Raw genomic sequence first — 16,400 nt, forward strand, 5'->3', positions numbered from 1 at the left:
TTTGTGTAGATCATTTGACATATAGATGATTGACAGGATGCTAAACAGGAAAAGCTATGACACATGAAGGAGTTTTCACAACAAAGCCTTACTTATGTCTGATTGATTCACCAAACAGCAGCTGGCAGAAGAAAATTGTTTCAACAGCATGCAATGTTGCATTGATTCAAGGAATATACTGTCTGTCATCCATCTCCACATCCACACCCTTACAGGTACAGTATCCTCCTTAAACAGTGCATTTTCTGATTCATGTTAATGCATCTGTTCAAGCAGCTCTCTCTTTCACTCTCTCTCTCTCTCTTTCACTCTCTCTCTCTCTTTCTCCTCCATCCTCTCCCTCCCTATCTCTTCCCTCCTCTCTGCCTCTCCTCCCTGCTCGTCCTCTGCAGGCCTGCTGCTCTCTGCTGCAGAGAGAGGAGCTGCGTGACGTCAGTGAAGGCTGGAGCGGTTCCTTGGTTGAAGCGGAAAAAAATGGGGAGAAGGTTGCGAGGTGAGTGAGACGCACATTTCTTGCCTTTCTTAAAAACCTCCTCTTCCCATCGCGATTGTGTCGGAGCGCGCGTGTCTTTGTGTGTGTGTATGTTTTCAATTATCGCTTCATTGATGACGCTGTGCAACACATTTATGCAGCGAGTCCAGCGATGAGCCAGTGCTGCTGTGAAAACAGGAGGAAACCGGGTACATGCCAGGCTGTCGCCCTTTGGCACAGCTGCTGCCATCAGCTTCGGTGTGCATTAACCTAACTCAAGGCCTGTTTGTGCATTTAAGTCATTACGGTGGAGCTCATTGCGATGACATTTTGTGATGCCGCTCGTCCACACCCACCTCCACATGATGTGCTGCTTGGGATTAATACATGTGCAGTGCAGATATGAGGATCAATGTGTTTTAACGCTAAATGTGTCAATGTTTACTGTCACTGTCGATAGACAGCCTGAACCGACAGGTGACTTTGACCGGCCTGCATGGCCTGCATGTGTGGGGATTGTACCTGCAATAGCTATATGTAGAAATATTCAAATTAGCTCTACTACAAGTTATTTATGGTGCAATCACAGCTTTAACCTGTTTGTTGTAGCCTATGAACGCACCATTATTTCCATTTTCTATTTTAGCATATAATACATGTGAGGCTATTTTTCTACAGTCCTACTGTAGTGATAATGCTAATGTTAGTTTTTTAAGATTCCTCTGAGCACCCTTTAAGAGGAAGGAGTCTTATAAAGTCATGACTTCGATATCCACACTCCAATAATAATATTCCCATGGGAGACTTCAACTCTCCTGAGCAGCACTCTGCTGAAGTGACAAACAGCCAGGGCTGCTGGAGTTTTGGGAAACTGTCATGTGACTACAGTGCATGACAAATCTGACTCAGAGTCAGTGGGCCGTGGCCTATATGCTGCTCTGTTTGCAGAAATCCAATGTGACCAAAGTTGGAGCAGTCATGCTGAAAAGAGGAGGAACACCTACTAGACTAGAAGGAGAACATAAATGTGTTGGTGTTATTTGTGTGTACAGTGGGAATAGATTTAACTGCCATTAATTAAAGTGTGTTCTGTACTGCAGTATACAACTACAGTATGTGCAGACAAACTGATTTATGAAAGCAAACCTGCAGTTTTCAGCCATCATGTAACTGTCACTGCAGACAGATGGTTTTCCAGTGATCACATGTGAGGCAGGTTGCAGAATATCTTTCTGTATATTGTGCAGTTTGTGTGTGAGTATGTGTGTTTTTATCCAGTATGTATGAGTGCACAGCTCTTAGATCTGTGACCGTGAATCCCGTATTCATTACCCATGATCCCACAGCAGGTAGAACACCTCTGTTGTTAGAAAACGTATGAATATAATTGTGCCTTTCAGGGATAGTGAGGGATGTTTTGTTTACTGATTCACAACACATATGTTTCTGCCTCATTTTTGATAATGATATTTTTATCTATCCATCTATCCATTCATCTATCTATCCGTCCATCCAATCTATGACTGATGTTAGAAAGTTACGACATTTAAAGAATAATTGTCTACAAATTCCATAAAAAATCATAACGAACAATGTGTTATTTAGTCTAGAACACTTTACGATTTCCTAACTCTTTGCAAGCCCATTTGTGGCTGCTGAAAACATAATTCAATGTAAATGTCTCAAATGTTTAGTTTCATTTAATAAAAAGGCTCAGTCATTTCCTTTAATAGCTGGCCTGTGGACAGAGGAATAAACTAAATCAAACTTTCGCTACATAGTCAATACTTTTCACTAGTAACATTGACAAAGAAAAGAATAAAAATAATCCTCCAATGTTTCCAAGAGCACAACTTGATCTCTCTTAATGTCTAGTTTTGTCTGACCAACAGTCAGAGCAAATCAGCAATCCTCACATTACACAACCAAAGACTGTTTGTCTTTCTGTTGGTGGAGTTATCCTTACAACTTTAAAGAAAAATATCAAAAGCTTTATCATTCAAAACAAAATCCCTCCATTCTTGACAAATCAGGACTTTTTTTCAGATGTGTGCCTAATTTAATACTTCTTATTTCAATATTATCTAATATCATGCCACAAGTACCCATTCTCTTGTGATCAGACAGTTTTCCCCTTTAGGTAATCTTTAATTTACGACTCACTACTTCTCAGTATTCACTTCTATTATAACAAGACTGTGTTTGTGCCCATGCACAGCTGGTCCAGGCACCTTTAAGCCGCTCTGTTATTGTTGCAGCTGCCTGTAAAAGGGTGCTCGTCCAACCATCAAAGATCAGGCTCATGACTCTGGCCTAGAGCATTTAAACTTTCCTGACACCTTGAGATAGCCAAGAATAAATATGGAAAAATACTGACACTCATATGTTCATTGCACTCATTCAATATTTACTAACTCTTGTTTGAAAGGTAGTTAAAACATTGAAGGACAACTTGTTCCGTATGATTCATGCAATATTACATTTTTTAAAAGTTCTCTCATTTGAAGTTTTCCATCCTTATTAGACAGGATGCCAGAAGTCATGTTAAAATAAAACACAATCAGTCTGCTATGGTTATTTAACTCCTCTACAAGCAACTTGCCAACAAAGGCTTGGGATTAATGAGTATAAGAGGACCTACGAGAGAGTTGAAATGAAGCCACAAATCACAGAGGCCATTTTCTGCATCATTTCCCACACACGTCCTCAACAGAGGCAGCATCCCAGTCTTGTTTAGGCTAGCACAGGGGGCTTAGCGTACCCTATGCGTATACATAAGAGGCTTGTTTCTGTTTTTAAGAGGATATGAGATACTCAGTATCTTCTCCAGTTCTCCTTGCTGGTGGTGAAAAATGTGTTAGCATATATGAGAGGGGTATAGCCAGGTGTGTCTTAAATAAATGTTATATAAACACTAGATATTATTTTTTAATTGGGAAATGGAAGTAATTACCTGTTGATCCATTTGTTTTTAACATATCTCTTCATTAACAAATCATTTCTTTTTAAATATCCCTTCATTGTCTGTGGAAATAAGCAAGCTGAATATAAACAGTGCATGCACGGGCCCATAGTCTCCTGCTGTCTTACATATAGGGATCACAGAAAGAACCAGTGCTGTCAGTGTGTTCAACAGCACCCTACTGGCATGCATGTGTGAAGTATGTTTACTGGAGGATAATTGTTCCTGTGAACAGCAATGTGGATCAATAGCAGACAGCGGTGATCCGGGGTGTGATCCTGTCCATCATCAGCTTATATTTGTGAAAGTCAGTCCATCTCACTCTCCATCGCAGCCTCGTCCTGACCTGAGCTCCAATCACGTCGCTCACTTGGTGTCACTGCAGTGAGAGCTCTGCAGCTTTAGCTTTATTTTTGTGTTGAGACTCATGGGTAGCAACTGAATGTCAATGCCACATCAATGTTACTTTGTGTCTTGCGTATTAATAATGTAACGATTAAATGACAGATAGCTACTTTACCTTAGTTTTTTATGGAGAGCACATTTGAAAAGGTGTGGGGCCTATTAAACTACCACGGGATCCGTTTGCACTTAACCTGTTACTTGAAATTCCTAATGACTGATTTTATTTGGCCACTTTGACACGACATATCAATACATTTTCAGTTGATTTGGGGAACTTTTTACTAAGCAACATTTTTATTCATATAAAAATCCCAGTAGGAAACATTTCATTCTGCTTTATTTGAACATTTTTGTAAAGATTAGATGGTACTATTACAGTTGCAAATATAACTACAAACAGATGCTTCCCCCTCCAACTACAAGCAGGATAACGTAGGGTTAAAGCTTTGTAAATTATCCCAAACCTTAATTTGATTCTGTGATGGTTAAAATGTAAATAGTAAATCATTTTAATTGGTTATTTTGTGAAAATTATCTTTGAATTTACAAAGATGTTAATTGTTTTTTGATCAGTCTGTCTTCAAGGTGTTTTTGTGTTAAATATCAAAAGGCAAGAGTTAATATAATGAGAGTGTCATGGTAACAGTCACATCGGACTATGTGTTTTTGTCTGGTCTTCTTCAAACCGGTGGCTCTGGATAAAATCTAACGTGCTGCTCAGTCCTTTTCAACATATGTGGTTAGGTTTGCCCTCTGCTGTCAGGTTTGGAGCCCCGGGTTGTGGGATTGTCCTGTCATGGGAGTCCCATTGCTTTCCTCAGGACTAACACACTTTGACATGCTTATGTAGGAGCCGTGAAGGTATTAGGAGCCTTACAAAACCTTTTACTCAGCGCCTAAATTACTCCACATATTGTAATGTAGCCGCTCTGGGGAACATGTCTTAGCTTTGAAGGATTTCGTTAGGGCTTCCCCTTTTCAAACTTGATCCTAATTGAGTAAGATTTCTTAAGTCAATTAGTTTTAGTTTTTTTTCATTCAAATTGACTTATTTCCAAGAAACTTCAAACCACAAATCTGGTAAACACAAGTTTGAAAGAGGTACTTTTGAATGTTTTTTCAGAGAAACATTTACGGATCTGAGAATTATCTTCTAATCAAGTATTCAACAAAATGATATGAATGATAGTCGTCCTATTGTTTTTTAAGTTCAGGACAACCAAAATTCTCATGTATTTCGGCTGCTTAACTATGCATACAGTCTCACATTATAAACATGACAAATACCAGCAGTGAAAAAAGCTCCATTGTTGAGGCGTAGGCTGGCGCTCATGTCACACCTCTCATACAGTCTTTGCACCTCCACAGTTATAAACAGTAGCTTAACGCTAACTGCTAGTTCCTGCTCAGCACTGCATTATCTCTGCATTATAAGTGGCATGACTGCTATGATACAGCTTGACTTAATCTGCCCCCTTCTCCCCATCTAAACAAATCTTTATCAGAGAGCACAGACATGCAGGAATAAATCCCACCTGACTGTGAACTCCAGAGCCTCCTTCCCTGGGAAGCTGAGTGGCATTTGATTTTACCTGACAACTTTATTATTTATAAATTAATGTAAACCAAATTGATCAGTTGGTGTTCATTCTTCTGAGCTCCCATCACATCATTAGTGCAGCCTCAGGGCCAGCTGATGTTTTATGCACATGGTGCAGAGTTTAGGAATTCAGTTGCAATGACTGCAGCTCAGGCTGCAGTATCTTCACACACATTATGTAAGAAGTTGGAATTCAATCATTTATTTTTGCAGCGAGGCTTATTTTGCATCTATGCGTTTTGTAATATCAGCTTTTGTGGAGTTGTTTGGTATTTAGGGGGATCTATTAGCAATAATTTAATGTCATATTTAAGACTGTTTTCATAAGTGTATAATAACCTTAAACCTAAAATTACTGGGTTTTTTGTCACCATAAAATGAGCCTTCCATATGTACTTAAGGAGTGGTCCACTTCCACAGAGTCCACCATGTTTCTACAGTAGCCCAGATCTGACAAACTAAACGTTGGCTCCAGAGAGGTACTTTTGTAGTTCTCGTTAGCTGAAGGCCCCTGTAATTTTCAAACACACATAAAAAAGCTGTGGCCTGAATTCCAAACATCACGTTTGGGGATCTGACCATTTATAGAACATGTTTTTGTTTAGATTTGCCGGGAAAGGCTGAGCTCTCAAAGAATCTGAGCAGCTGCAAGTACTCTGCTGGGAGAACTACAGTATTTCCCTTTAATAAACACATAAACAGACCTTCAATCTTAACTAAGTAAATTATACAAAATATAAGACTTTTAAGAGGAATTTTAGACAGCTAATTCAAGTGGGACTTGCTGTGCTTAAGCTAACATGATTCTCTTTTAAAGTAAGAGTCATGTCTGTAGTTCTTCTACATTAGTGATATTGCTGGGTTGGTTCAAGTTATGCTTAAATAATCTGGAATATGCCTCACATTTTATTATTTACATCATCTCTTCTCTTTTATAACCTTTGGTCTGTGAACCAGGAAATATCATCTTGAATAACAATGATTTTGTACTGCTGACATCTGTGCATCGTATTGACATCCAAGTCATTTTGCTTTAAAAAAAAAACAACCATTCCTAGATCTCAACAATCAAAGATGCATAGCTAAATGCAACATTATTAAATAAAGTGTTCAAGAACATGAAGCACAAGGACATAATCTGCCTGTAGATTTTACATATTTTGACCATGGGTGTTCACAGAAAAATAACTTTGCTTTACTCCGTGAGTAGAACAAACTTAAGAAGAGAGTGACCTTGGAAAGGCTCAGTCAGAGAGTGATGTCCCGCTGCGATTGATTGAGTTTGCAGTGAGTGTTGGGGTAAAATATTAAAATATCTACTAGCATGGATCTGCAAAGCTTGTGGGTTGAAACTTGTGTTAGCCTCTAGCATTTTGTTAGCGCCGCACACATTATAACATTTTAAATACAGCGGTATTATATAAATAGTGGGTACAGTTTTGAATGCTGTTATCTAGTTAGATTTTAAATTGTGTTTAAGTAAGAATTGCTAAATCTGCTTGAGATTTAATACCTGCCCCAACGTTGATGTTTCCAGCTGTGTCACAACAATCTCATTCTGAAGGCTAATGCGAGACTTAAACTAAAAAATCATATGAAGTACATTTGTATTTCAAGTATGGAGGCCATGTATACATATTTATGTCTCAAAGCTATGATTGAGTGCTTATTTGTTTTTTATTATGGCTGAGCGATGGATGTAATCAAATGGTTTATGGACGGCATTTATAAAGTGGTTTTTATAATACAGCGCTTTACAATGTGCCTCTCTGTCCCCCACCCACACCTTGTTGGCATTAGAAATACCCTTGGGCCTGCTAGCATGTCCATCAGCAGCAATCAGTGACCAGTGTCTTTCTCATCTCCAGTTAAAATACATATACATCAACATATGGAAAACAAAATGAAACATCATATAAGAAATCAGAAATTATGGAAATGTGTTAAGCATGTTTAATGAATGTGCTTCCTTTTGAAGAGATTGTCCTTGGGTAGAGCTTTAAACTAATATGTTGGAAGAGGAAATATTATGCTAATTTCCAAGTTCATAGTTCTATTTTTTGCCTCTACTTTGACATCTTTACCAGCTTTAATGTTTACAAGGTATTTATGTGTCTCATACTGCCTGTGCTGCAGCACCTCTTTCACCCTCTGTCTGAAACCAGAGCCAAGTTTGACCTGATTGGTTAGCTGGCTGGCCCTGTTGCGATTGGTCAGTCACTTAGAGTTGTCCCGCCCCTTAGCCTATCAAGAAGAAGGTGCTAGCCAATCGAAGCATTAAAGTACCGTGGCAATATCACTATGTCACCAAGTAAACAAAGGAGTCCAATGGAGGTGTTTCATGAGGGAGAAACTCCCTCTGGAGTTCACTACAGGAAAAGAAAAACCAAGAAAGCATAAAAAGCGCTCTTTAAAACTAGGACTAAAATCGTACAGTAGATGTATAATGGATTAATTCATTCTAAACTGTAAAACGTGCAGTATCTATATAACCCTACCTATTAGTGTGACCCACCTTTGCACCTCTCTTACTCTTTGTCATCAAATCCCTCAGTCTACTGTATTTTAGAATATCCACCTGTGACTCCCTCTGATCCTTAGGGTTTAGAAACCTTTATCTGTGCAGCAGAAAAGGATTGTGGGAGTTACCCACTGTAGTTTAGCACACCTCAACAGTGACTGCGAAATATCAAAAACATGAGCCCTTTAAGTCATGAGTATGTTGTAATGAACCATTGCCATATTGAAGCCCATGTTATGTTTTATTTAGGTCGGTGTATGCTGTGACTCTAATGGCTTGTTTGACCGTCTGAAAGCTTTCATGGGATTGCCAGATGATAAAAAATGAGTTACTGTTTCCCAGCACAATAGTCTTTAACAAGTAGCTATTAAGTTAAAGAAAGGACATAAGAGGATAGTCTGCTCAAGACTCAAACTGAAATACAACAAGCAACTATGGGGATACATTTACTGGCCTGTCATGTTAGTCAAGAATGCAGTCTGGAGCAGTAACAGTATCTGTATCCTTACTAATGACTCTGCATCAGACAGACGGGACTTACAGTACATAAATGCAGACAACTCAAATCAGTAGACGTACAGAAAAAACTGTCTAACAGTACATACAGTATGAGTTCAGAAGAAGTATATCTGTTATAATACTGTGCATCTTAATGCTAATTACTATGCAACTCTCTGGGATATTTCGCCATAGCACCAGGTGTCAGCTCTCACCATTACAGAGCTGTGTTGTGCATGTTTGTACCCAAAATAGTGCCAAGACACAAAACGTGGCCCTGGGATGGTGGCAAATGTGCTTCTGATCACTGCATGGATGACAAAGAGGCACTGATACTTTTCTCTTTAAAACCCTAAAGCCGTTATTTAAAGGACCTCTTGTGTCTGGTCGAACAGCTAGTCACTTGGCAGTTTATACTTAGAGACCACTGTGATATAGAGGCAGAGGAGACAGCTGGTTCGGTAAGGCTAATGGTTATAGGTTGTCTCTTATTTGATTTTCTTTTCTAAATACATGTATGTCTCGTTTTTGTGTCCCAGTTTCAAACCAGGTGTTAAATGTTTGTAATTTATCATTTTTACATTGCAGAATGTTTGTCTCATTTTATAAATGGTTTCCACAAATGTTGAGGCTTTCTATAGAGAAGTTTAGCAAAAGCATCCTAAACTAAATAATTCATATACTCATCATGGCAATTCACATAAATGTCTAATAGGATCAAATGATGAAGTGATGATATTTTTTGACAGCTGTGAATGTAAATTGCATCATGACGGTTTGACTGAGGCATACAACTGGGAGCGTAATTCTACTGTTATTATTGTTGATTCTGTAATTGTCTTTTCCAAGATTTTTCCAACACTTTTGATTGTTTTTCTAAGCGTTCTAGTTATTTACATCATTGTTGATTAATAAATGAAATCTCTGATTCATTCTTTGAGCACAAATTAAGTAAAATCAGTGCTACATGTTCTCTTGTTCCAGCTTCTTGAAAGGAACAATTTGCTGCTTCTCTTTGTCCTATTTAAATACAAATTTGAATTCCTTTGGGGTTTCAAATTTTGATCAGACAAAACAATACATTTGAAGATGTGACTTTGGACTAAACCCAGTGTATCTCCCGGTGTTCTCCTGAATCAAATTATTGTTTTTCTTGCAACAGGAGAGCATGCAGTTTAGAGAACACGTCACACACACACACTTCCACTAACCATTTTTCACAATGTAACATTTAAGCCAGTGCTTTGGGATGTCTCAGCTGAGCTCCATTGGCAGGATGTGACATGTGGCTACCAAACAGCCTCACTTCCTTCCATTTCCTGCCCGGTTAAATACCTCTCCTCGTAATTTTAAACAGATGGGAATGCCTGCTGTCTGCAGTGTAGTGACTGGGCCTGTGGAATCCTCCTTTAATAAGTGGGCACAGTATGCCAGTACACTCCCTTTTCCAGCCTCACCAGACTTCTAATAACAGTCTCAGTGGCTTCTGGGGATTTCCAGTGTATAAGCCCTCTGTGAAGAACAGTCTACGCATCTGTGATTTGTGATAACAACGCCAATGTCTCTGCCTACTGCTTCTCTCATTACGAACCACTGTAGAAAGTTGTGAGAGAGAGTCTGTTCTGGTTCAAGCATCAGTCTAGGATTGGTGTACAACATCTGCGCTGTAAGAGCCCAAATGTTTAAAGAGAGGCTGCACACTGAGACTTTGAATTCACTTGATATGCAGATCATGTTGGAGGAAACAGCATTGGACACCAATCCAACTTCAATGCTATAATTTTCTTCTTTTTATTAAAGACCCTATTGGGTTGAAGGTTATTTTACAGACAAAAAGGCAAATTACAACAATATTGCATTTTGTTGTAATTAACTAAACTTTACGGTCCAGACCTTCGACTCATGAGCAACACTAAACCTGGTGGGATTAGTGGGATTAGTTCAGCAAAGTATTAGTGTTCTTTAGAGGTTAATGAAATGCTCAAGGCCACATGACATGATATGGCTTTTTTACATTTAAATATATGTTTTTTATCACAGCAATTTGTCTTTTCCAAATTGTAAAAATAATCATATATGTTTCATGTACACTTGAATAAAAAGCTGCTGTCTAATATCGCATTTTAAATCGTTTTGTTTTGGCATTAAGTCTTTGTTATATTTCTTTAATATTTAACATAAAGCTTTGGACTTTTGCTGGTATGCTATGATGTTACACTGTCACTGCTTTTAGTAATGCAAATTTATCTTTGAAATACTGTACTGAATTTATTATACTTTTACCAGTTTTCAGTAAAGATATTGCAAAAATAATTTAGCTTGAACACAGAATTGCACTTTAATTCCAGGACCTGATGCAAGGGAACGACTAGAGGTCGGCATGCTGAATCTTTCCTTCACCAGGGGCCTGATGTGCTGGGTAATTGGATAAAGAGTGATGCAATGCTCTTGCAGCAACGCGACTCTGCTCAGCATCTTCGTAGGAAATGATAAATGAAAATGATTGAAAATATATCTTAAAATATTGTTAGCCAGACTCCCGTTATAAATGCAGGATGTTGTTGTTCAGATATGAGGTAAAGGAACATCAATGAATATCATGTTTTCTTTGTAGGGCACTTTTTGACTCGTCTTTTGTTCACTTTCTACCAGGGTTTTATTAAAGACAGTAAGGTGTTTTTAAAGGCTTACGAGAATCCACAAAGGCAAAGATTTAAGAGGACACAGTTCAGGAAACAGATAATGTAGTTTTTCTCTGGTGTGAGTAACCAAACCCCTTGGTAAAGAACTTAGTGTATTGTGAGCTGACCTGAGATTTCAGACTAGAAGATGCTGTTGGCGCTAACAAGCACTCTCACTAATGGAGCCATTTCCTTTATCCTACTCTCCCCCCCTAGTCTTCCTCTGATTCTTTCACGGTACAAGTGCATGAGTTTGCTTAGCAACCTATGGTAAAAAAACAGGTCTCATGTTCCTCGACCACCAAACTTTAAAATTAATATTCCTACTTAGAGTTCAGACACAGTAGGACACTGGAGTGACACAAATTGAGACATGGACTGGAACAGTGAAGAGCTCTTTATTCTCATTGTAAAGCAATCCATCAATATATACTGTGCAATATCATTCACAGGACAATGTTTGCAGATTTTAACCCCTTGATTGTGTGTGTGTCTTTGTGTGATTGTGTGTGTTTGAGCAATTACCTGAATTTGGGAGCAGTTTTTTTCATTACTCACGATTATTTGTGATGCGGTGTATAATCCGACTTTTATTCACATTTTAAAAAGAAGCATCAGAATGATAATATCATGTTATCAACTTTTCTCTTTGACGGACAGATCACAGTTGCACACAAATGTTCAAATAAGTGTTATTTCCTTCGTTTCAAACACAAAAGGTTTATTTTATGTTGTTGGAATCCTTAGAAGTTAAATAAACAGGATTAAGTTGGCCTTGTTGCAGCAGAATCCTGGATATATTTGTTGAAAAAAGGCTCTTGAGCATTTTGTTTTTCTCTTGCAATTAGATAAAATAAGAGGAGACTTAGTGATGAGTTAATTTTTGGGTAGGATTATTCTTTGTCATCAACATTGTCATTTATAAAACTAGATACTAGAAACTAGAAAAAGTCCTATTTGTCCATGTGATCCATAACCTCATTTGATGTTTTACCAAAATGTACAGCATTAATCTCCTAAACTCACCTTTACTCTCTTGCTCTGTTTCTAGGACCTCCGGCAGGTGGACCCTGACAGATGAATTGAAGACACCAGTTGAATGTTGCCACTATGTGTGGTAATGTGACTGAGCCACGCTCCTTCAAAGCACATGGGATATCTATTCCTCCTACCCACTTGCAGTTGTCGCCCTGTTGCCCTGTTTTCAGCATGAGAGGATCTGTCAAACGCTTGACCTCTGTGCCCTCATACTGGCACTACGGCTGTGCGGCGTGAGCACCCCCTCTCCTCCGGCAGTATCTGCACGGCATGGCCTCTCTGGACCTGCCATACCGCTGTCCTCGCTGCGGGGAGCACAAGCGCTTCCGAAGTCTGTCGTCCTTACGTGCCCACCTGGAATACAACCACACGTACGAGACCCTCTACGTCCTCTCCAAGTCAAACAGTGTTTGTGACGCTGCTGCTCTGCTGCCTCTAGTGGCCGAGGGAGCTCTTCTCGCTCCTGCAAACAACAACGACCCCTTTGAGCCGCTGCGGCCCTCAGCTTTGAAAGAGCGCCGCTTTCCTTGTCGTGAGCTTCCTTGTGCAGACGACTTGAGTTTGACCCCATCTAACTCCAACACTGCAGCTCGGTATATACCCAATGTGGAGTTTCCCCTGGGGGAGATTTTTATGAAGAAAGCCATGACATCTGCAGACCCTGGTCCCCATGGAAACCCCAGCACAGCTGTAGCGGTGGCAGCTAACGTAGCGGCTAGTGCGGTCGAGGCAGCGTACGAGGAGGGCTTAGCCAGGCTAAAAGCCCGGGCGTTTGAGCGGCTGGAGCTGGATGAAAGGCTGGAGAAGCTGTCTGAAGAGGTCAGTATGATCATTAGGTTTTCAGAATTAATTTTGTTAGCCAAGAAAAATCTACATGATACAATTACAGACTAACTGCGAAGTAGAGATAACAATCTAAACAAACATGAAAACTTGAATTTACCTGTGTTGCGCGGATTTACTCCATTTCTGACTTCAGCACCCCCTAGTGGTTGTATCAAACAATATGACGTGAAGATGTTCTCTGACAGACATTTTTATAAATAGTTATGCTTCATACAATACCGGGACAACCGGCAGCTCAAGTGCCTCTTTGTGTCTTGTAGGTGGAGCAGAAAATAGCGGCCCGCGTCGGTCGTCTTCAGTCAGAGCTGGAGAGGAAAAGCTCTGAGCTGGAGCGGGCCAAACTGGAAAGTGACCGCCTGAGCCAGGAGAAGCAGGACCTGGAGGACAAGGCCTCCGAGCTCTCCCGGCAGGTGGACGTCTCTGTGGAAATGCTGGCTAACCTCAAACAGGACCTGGTGAACAAGGAGCAGGAGCTCAATCACAAACAGCAGTAAGTGATGCATTCGTTCTTCAGACTGAGTGTAGGGTTAGAGCTGTAGCTGGACCGTTGGTGGATTTCCTAATACCTCAGGAAATCAAGAAATACATCTTTATTAGAGCTCATATTTATTTGTCTTTGCAATGTATTTATCTTCTTAATCATTTTGTTTAGTTTAGGAAGACAGAAATGTGACTGTTAATATGAGCTTGTTGTCCTTACCTGTGATGATAGTCAATGGAGAATCTTGGGTTTTGGACTGTTGGTTAGGGGGTAAAGGAGTCACCTAAATCGATCATAGGAATAACAATCCCTATTTTCAGCCCTAATTTTCATTGTGATGTCAGTTTGTTGGTGGATCAACCTCTCTCGGTTTACAAAGGTTATAGTTTACTTGGCTTATGGTGGGATCATTATCATTAACTATCATTGTCATTAACATTTATTCAAGGAGCATCTCTTCCACAACAATGTTCTAAATTCACATTTATACAGAGTAGCATTATACACAACAAATAATAACAACGACAGTGAGGAAAAAGTATAATAAAACAAATAATAAGCAGACTGTTAAGGAATGATATACAGCAATAAAAAGTAACACAACTATAACAACTCTGCAAAGAACATCACAACAGGAAAAAAAACATAACTTGTAGAAATGTCAGATAAAAATAACAATCCTGTCTGCAAATTTACCAAAGCAGGAACACTATACAACCACCATACCCTCTAGCATACTCTCAACTATTTGTAACACATAGCTGTCTAATTGAAACGCCTCCTGTAATCCGTTCCATTATGTGGTGCCATAAAAAAAAATCCCTGAGTTACCGAGCTCAGTATTTATTTGAGAAGTTATAAGGTTTTAAAAATGTAGCAGCAGAAATAAACCAACATGAAAACCATTGAATAGCAACTTTTCCACCCTTGACCTCATCACAGATGGCTCCCTACTTTTCCTCGCTCATTCTTTTATGAAACATATTGTCATGCATACAAACTCTTGCTCAGATTTCCCTCCTCTCCTTCACCTCTTCCTATATGTTGATGGTGTAATCTTCAGTTGCATCCACCCACCAGATGTGGTCAGCATCTGTCCTGCTGCGGTCTCCGTGCACCAGTGCCCCTCAGGGCTGGTTAGCTGCTCATGCTGAATGCCCACCAACCCGCTCCTCAATAAAGCTGCCATGCTGCTTCATGAACTAGTTAAAAGTACGGCTGCTGTAAATAGAAGGAGCTCTTGGATATAAATCACAGTGTGGTGATGCGAGTTACTGCTGGCTCTGAATCTGATGATCATTTGGAGCTCTCTAGCAGCATGCCACTTGAAGCGCGTGAGACCGGGGATTCAGAGCTTTTATTGAAATTAATACTGGAGTAATTTACTGTGTGGTCCGAACATTGATGCTATATTTAGTTTGACAGGCTAGAAGCAACACATAAAATATATAATGTTTAGTTTTTATGTTCAAATGAAAGGCAATACATTAAAATATTGCATCCTATTAGATTTTACAAAATGGTTTGCCTTCTTCCTCTCTCACTAATTAGGTTTTAATGGATGTGTTGAATTTCCATTAAAATATTCTTCCAATTCAAGAGTCGTACAGTTTCTTATTCATTATTAATGACAATGTTTACACAAGGGAATTTTGAGGCACAATAACAAAGTTAAATGGAAGAGAGGCTTTAGAAAGATGTGCTAGATTCATTTGAAGTCGAATCCAAACAAAGATGTCATTAGAAGGTTTTAAAATAGGTTTTTAAAACATGTAGTTTCTGTCTACTTGTACTGAATGGATTAAGGTGAAGGTGAAACACAATGGCTCTATTTCCTTTGGTAAAATAATCAACAAGTGTCATCCAAGGCTCATATGAGAGTCATCTGGTATCAGGGCTGTGTCTTTATCTGAAAGGACAGCCATCCTCGTCTTTGTATCTTCCTCTGGGTTGTTATCTCTTCTCCCGCTTTATTTATCAGGCCTGAATGTCAACAGTAGGTCTGGGACAGAAAGCCGCTTTCATCACAAACACACAACTTCACATGTCACTGTGAAATCAAAGGTCTTTGATATGTACATCACCTTTGGGTCTTAATATTGATGCATTAATATGTGTGTCATTTACCTAACACTCAATTTCATAATCTGTTGATATATTGATTCCTTTCAATTAAAAGTTCATCTTTATAGTACCAGAGGATATGAAATACTTTAAATAATTTTCCAGTTCCCAAATTAAAATGTCAACTTTTTTGTCACAATTCCATTGATTTGGATTTGGTGGAAGTTTTAGCCACATATTGATTAAACTGTTGTCATGCATGACTTGATTGTTATCATGTGACCTTAGCATGGCACTTGCTGGTACTGTTCACAGAGGAAGATCGATCCCATGTCTCTGTTCAAGAATGTGTTTGGCGGTCGATGTGATGGGTTCACAGAAAATTGATGCTGTCAGTTTTCAATGCTCATCCGGTCTGTTATCCAGCATCCTTGTGGCTTTACCAAAGTAATGATTCTTAGATAAAAGTCCTAACAGCACTTCAAGATTTTATTTCCAAATCACATTAATCAGAGAAAGGGGAACAACTTTTATCATGCTAGAATGTGTTGTTTGTTGATCAGCAGATATGTTTATTGTCAAATTGTTTTAGCGCTACCGCCGTCCATTATGTTTCACTGCTCTTGAGATAATGTGAGTTTAGTGATGCTGCTGTAATTGAAAATGAATATGCACACATGTAGTCGGTCCTCTTGTATCCTGCAGGTTAGAGCTAACACAAAGTGTCGCTGTGTTGTGTCTCAACGTTACAAAATCTTTCTATTTTTCCCATCCCTGCAGAGACAGCTGAACTTGTAACAGAAGTACACTTGGCTGATCTTGTGATGGTAAG

The 16,400-nt window shown here is 39.2% G+C and overlaps 1 protein-coding gene across 2 annotated transcripts in view; it reads left to right on the plus strand.

Moving 5' to 3' along the window:
• The first annotated feature begins 384 nt into the window (after positions 1-384).
• The window catches only part of fbxo41 (F-box protein 41), a 43,165-nt gene continuing 27,149 nt past the window's right edge, over positions 385-16,400 (plus strand). For both annotated transcript variants that reach the window (XM_063882802.1, XM_063882803.1), the window contains exons 1-3: positions 385-493; positions 12,191-12,996; positions 13,284-13,513. In XM_063882802.1, coding sequence (XP_063738872.1) covers positions 12,448-12,996; positions 13,284-13,513 — 779 coding nt within the window. In that variant the 5' untranslated portion in view covers positions 385-493; positions 12,191-12,447. The remainder of the gene's footprint in view (positions 494-12,190; positions 12,997-13,283; positions 13,514-16,400) is intronic.

The sequence above is a fragment of the Eleginops maclovinus genome, chromosome 5 (assembly GCF_036324505.1).
Source record: "Eleginops maclovinus isolate JMC-PN-2008 ecotype Puerto Natales chromosome 5, JC_Emac_rtc_rv5, whole genome shotgun sequence".
Taxonomy (NCBI): domain Eukaryota; kingdom Metazoa; phylum Chordata; class Actinopteri; order Perciformes; family Eleginopidae; genus Eleginops; species Eleginops maclovinus.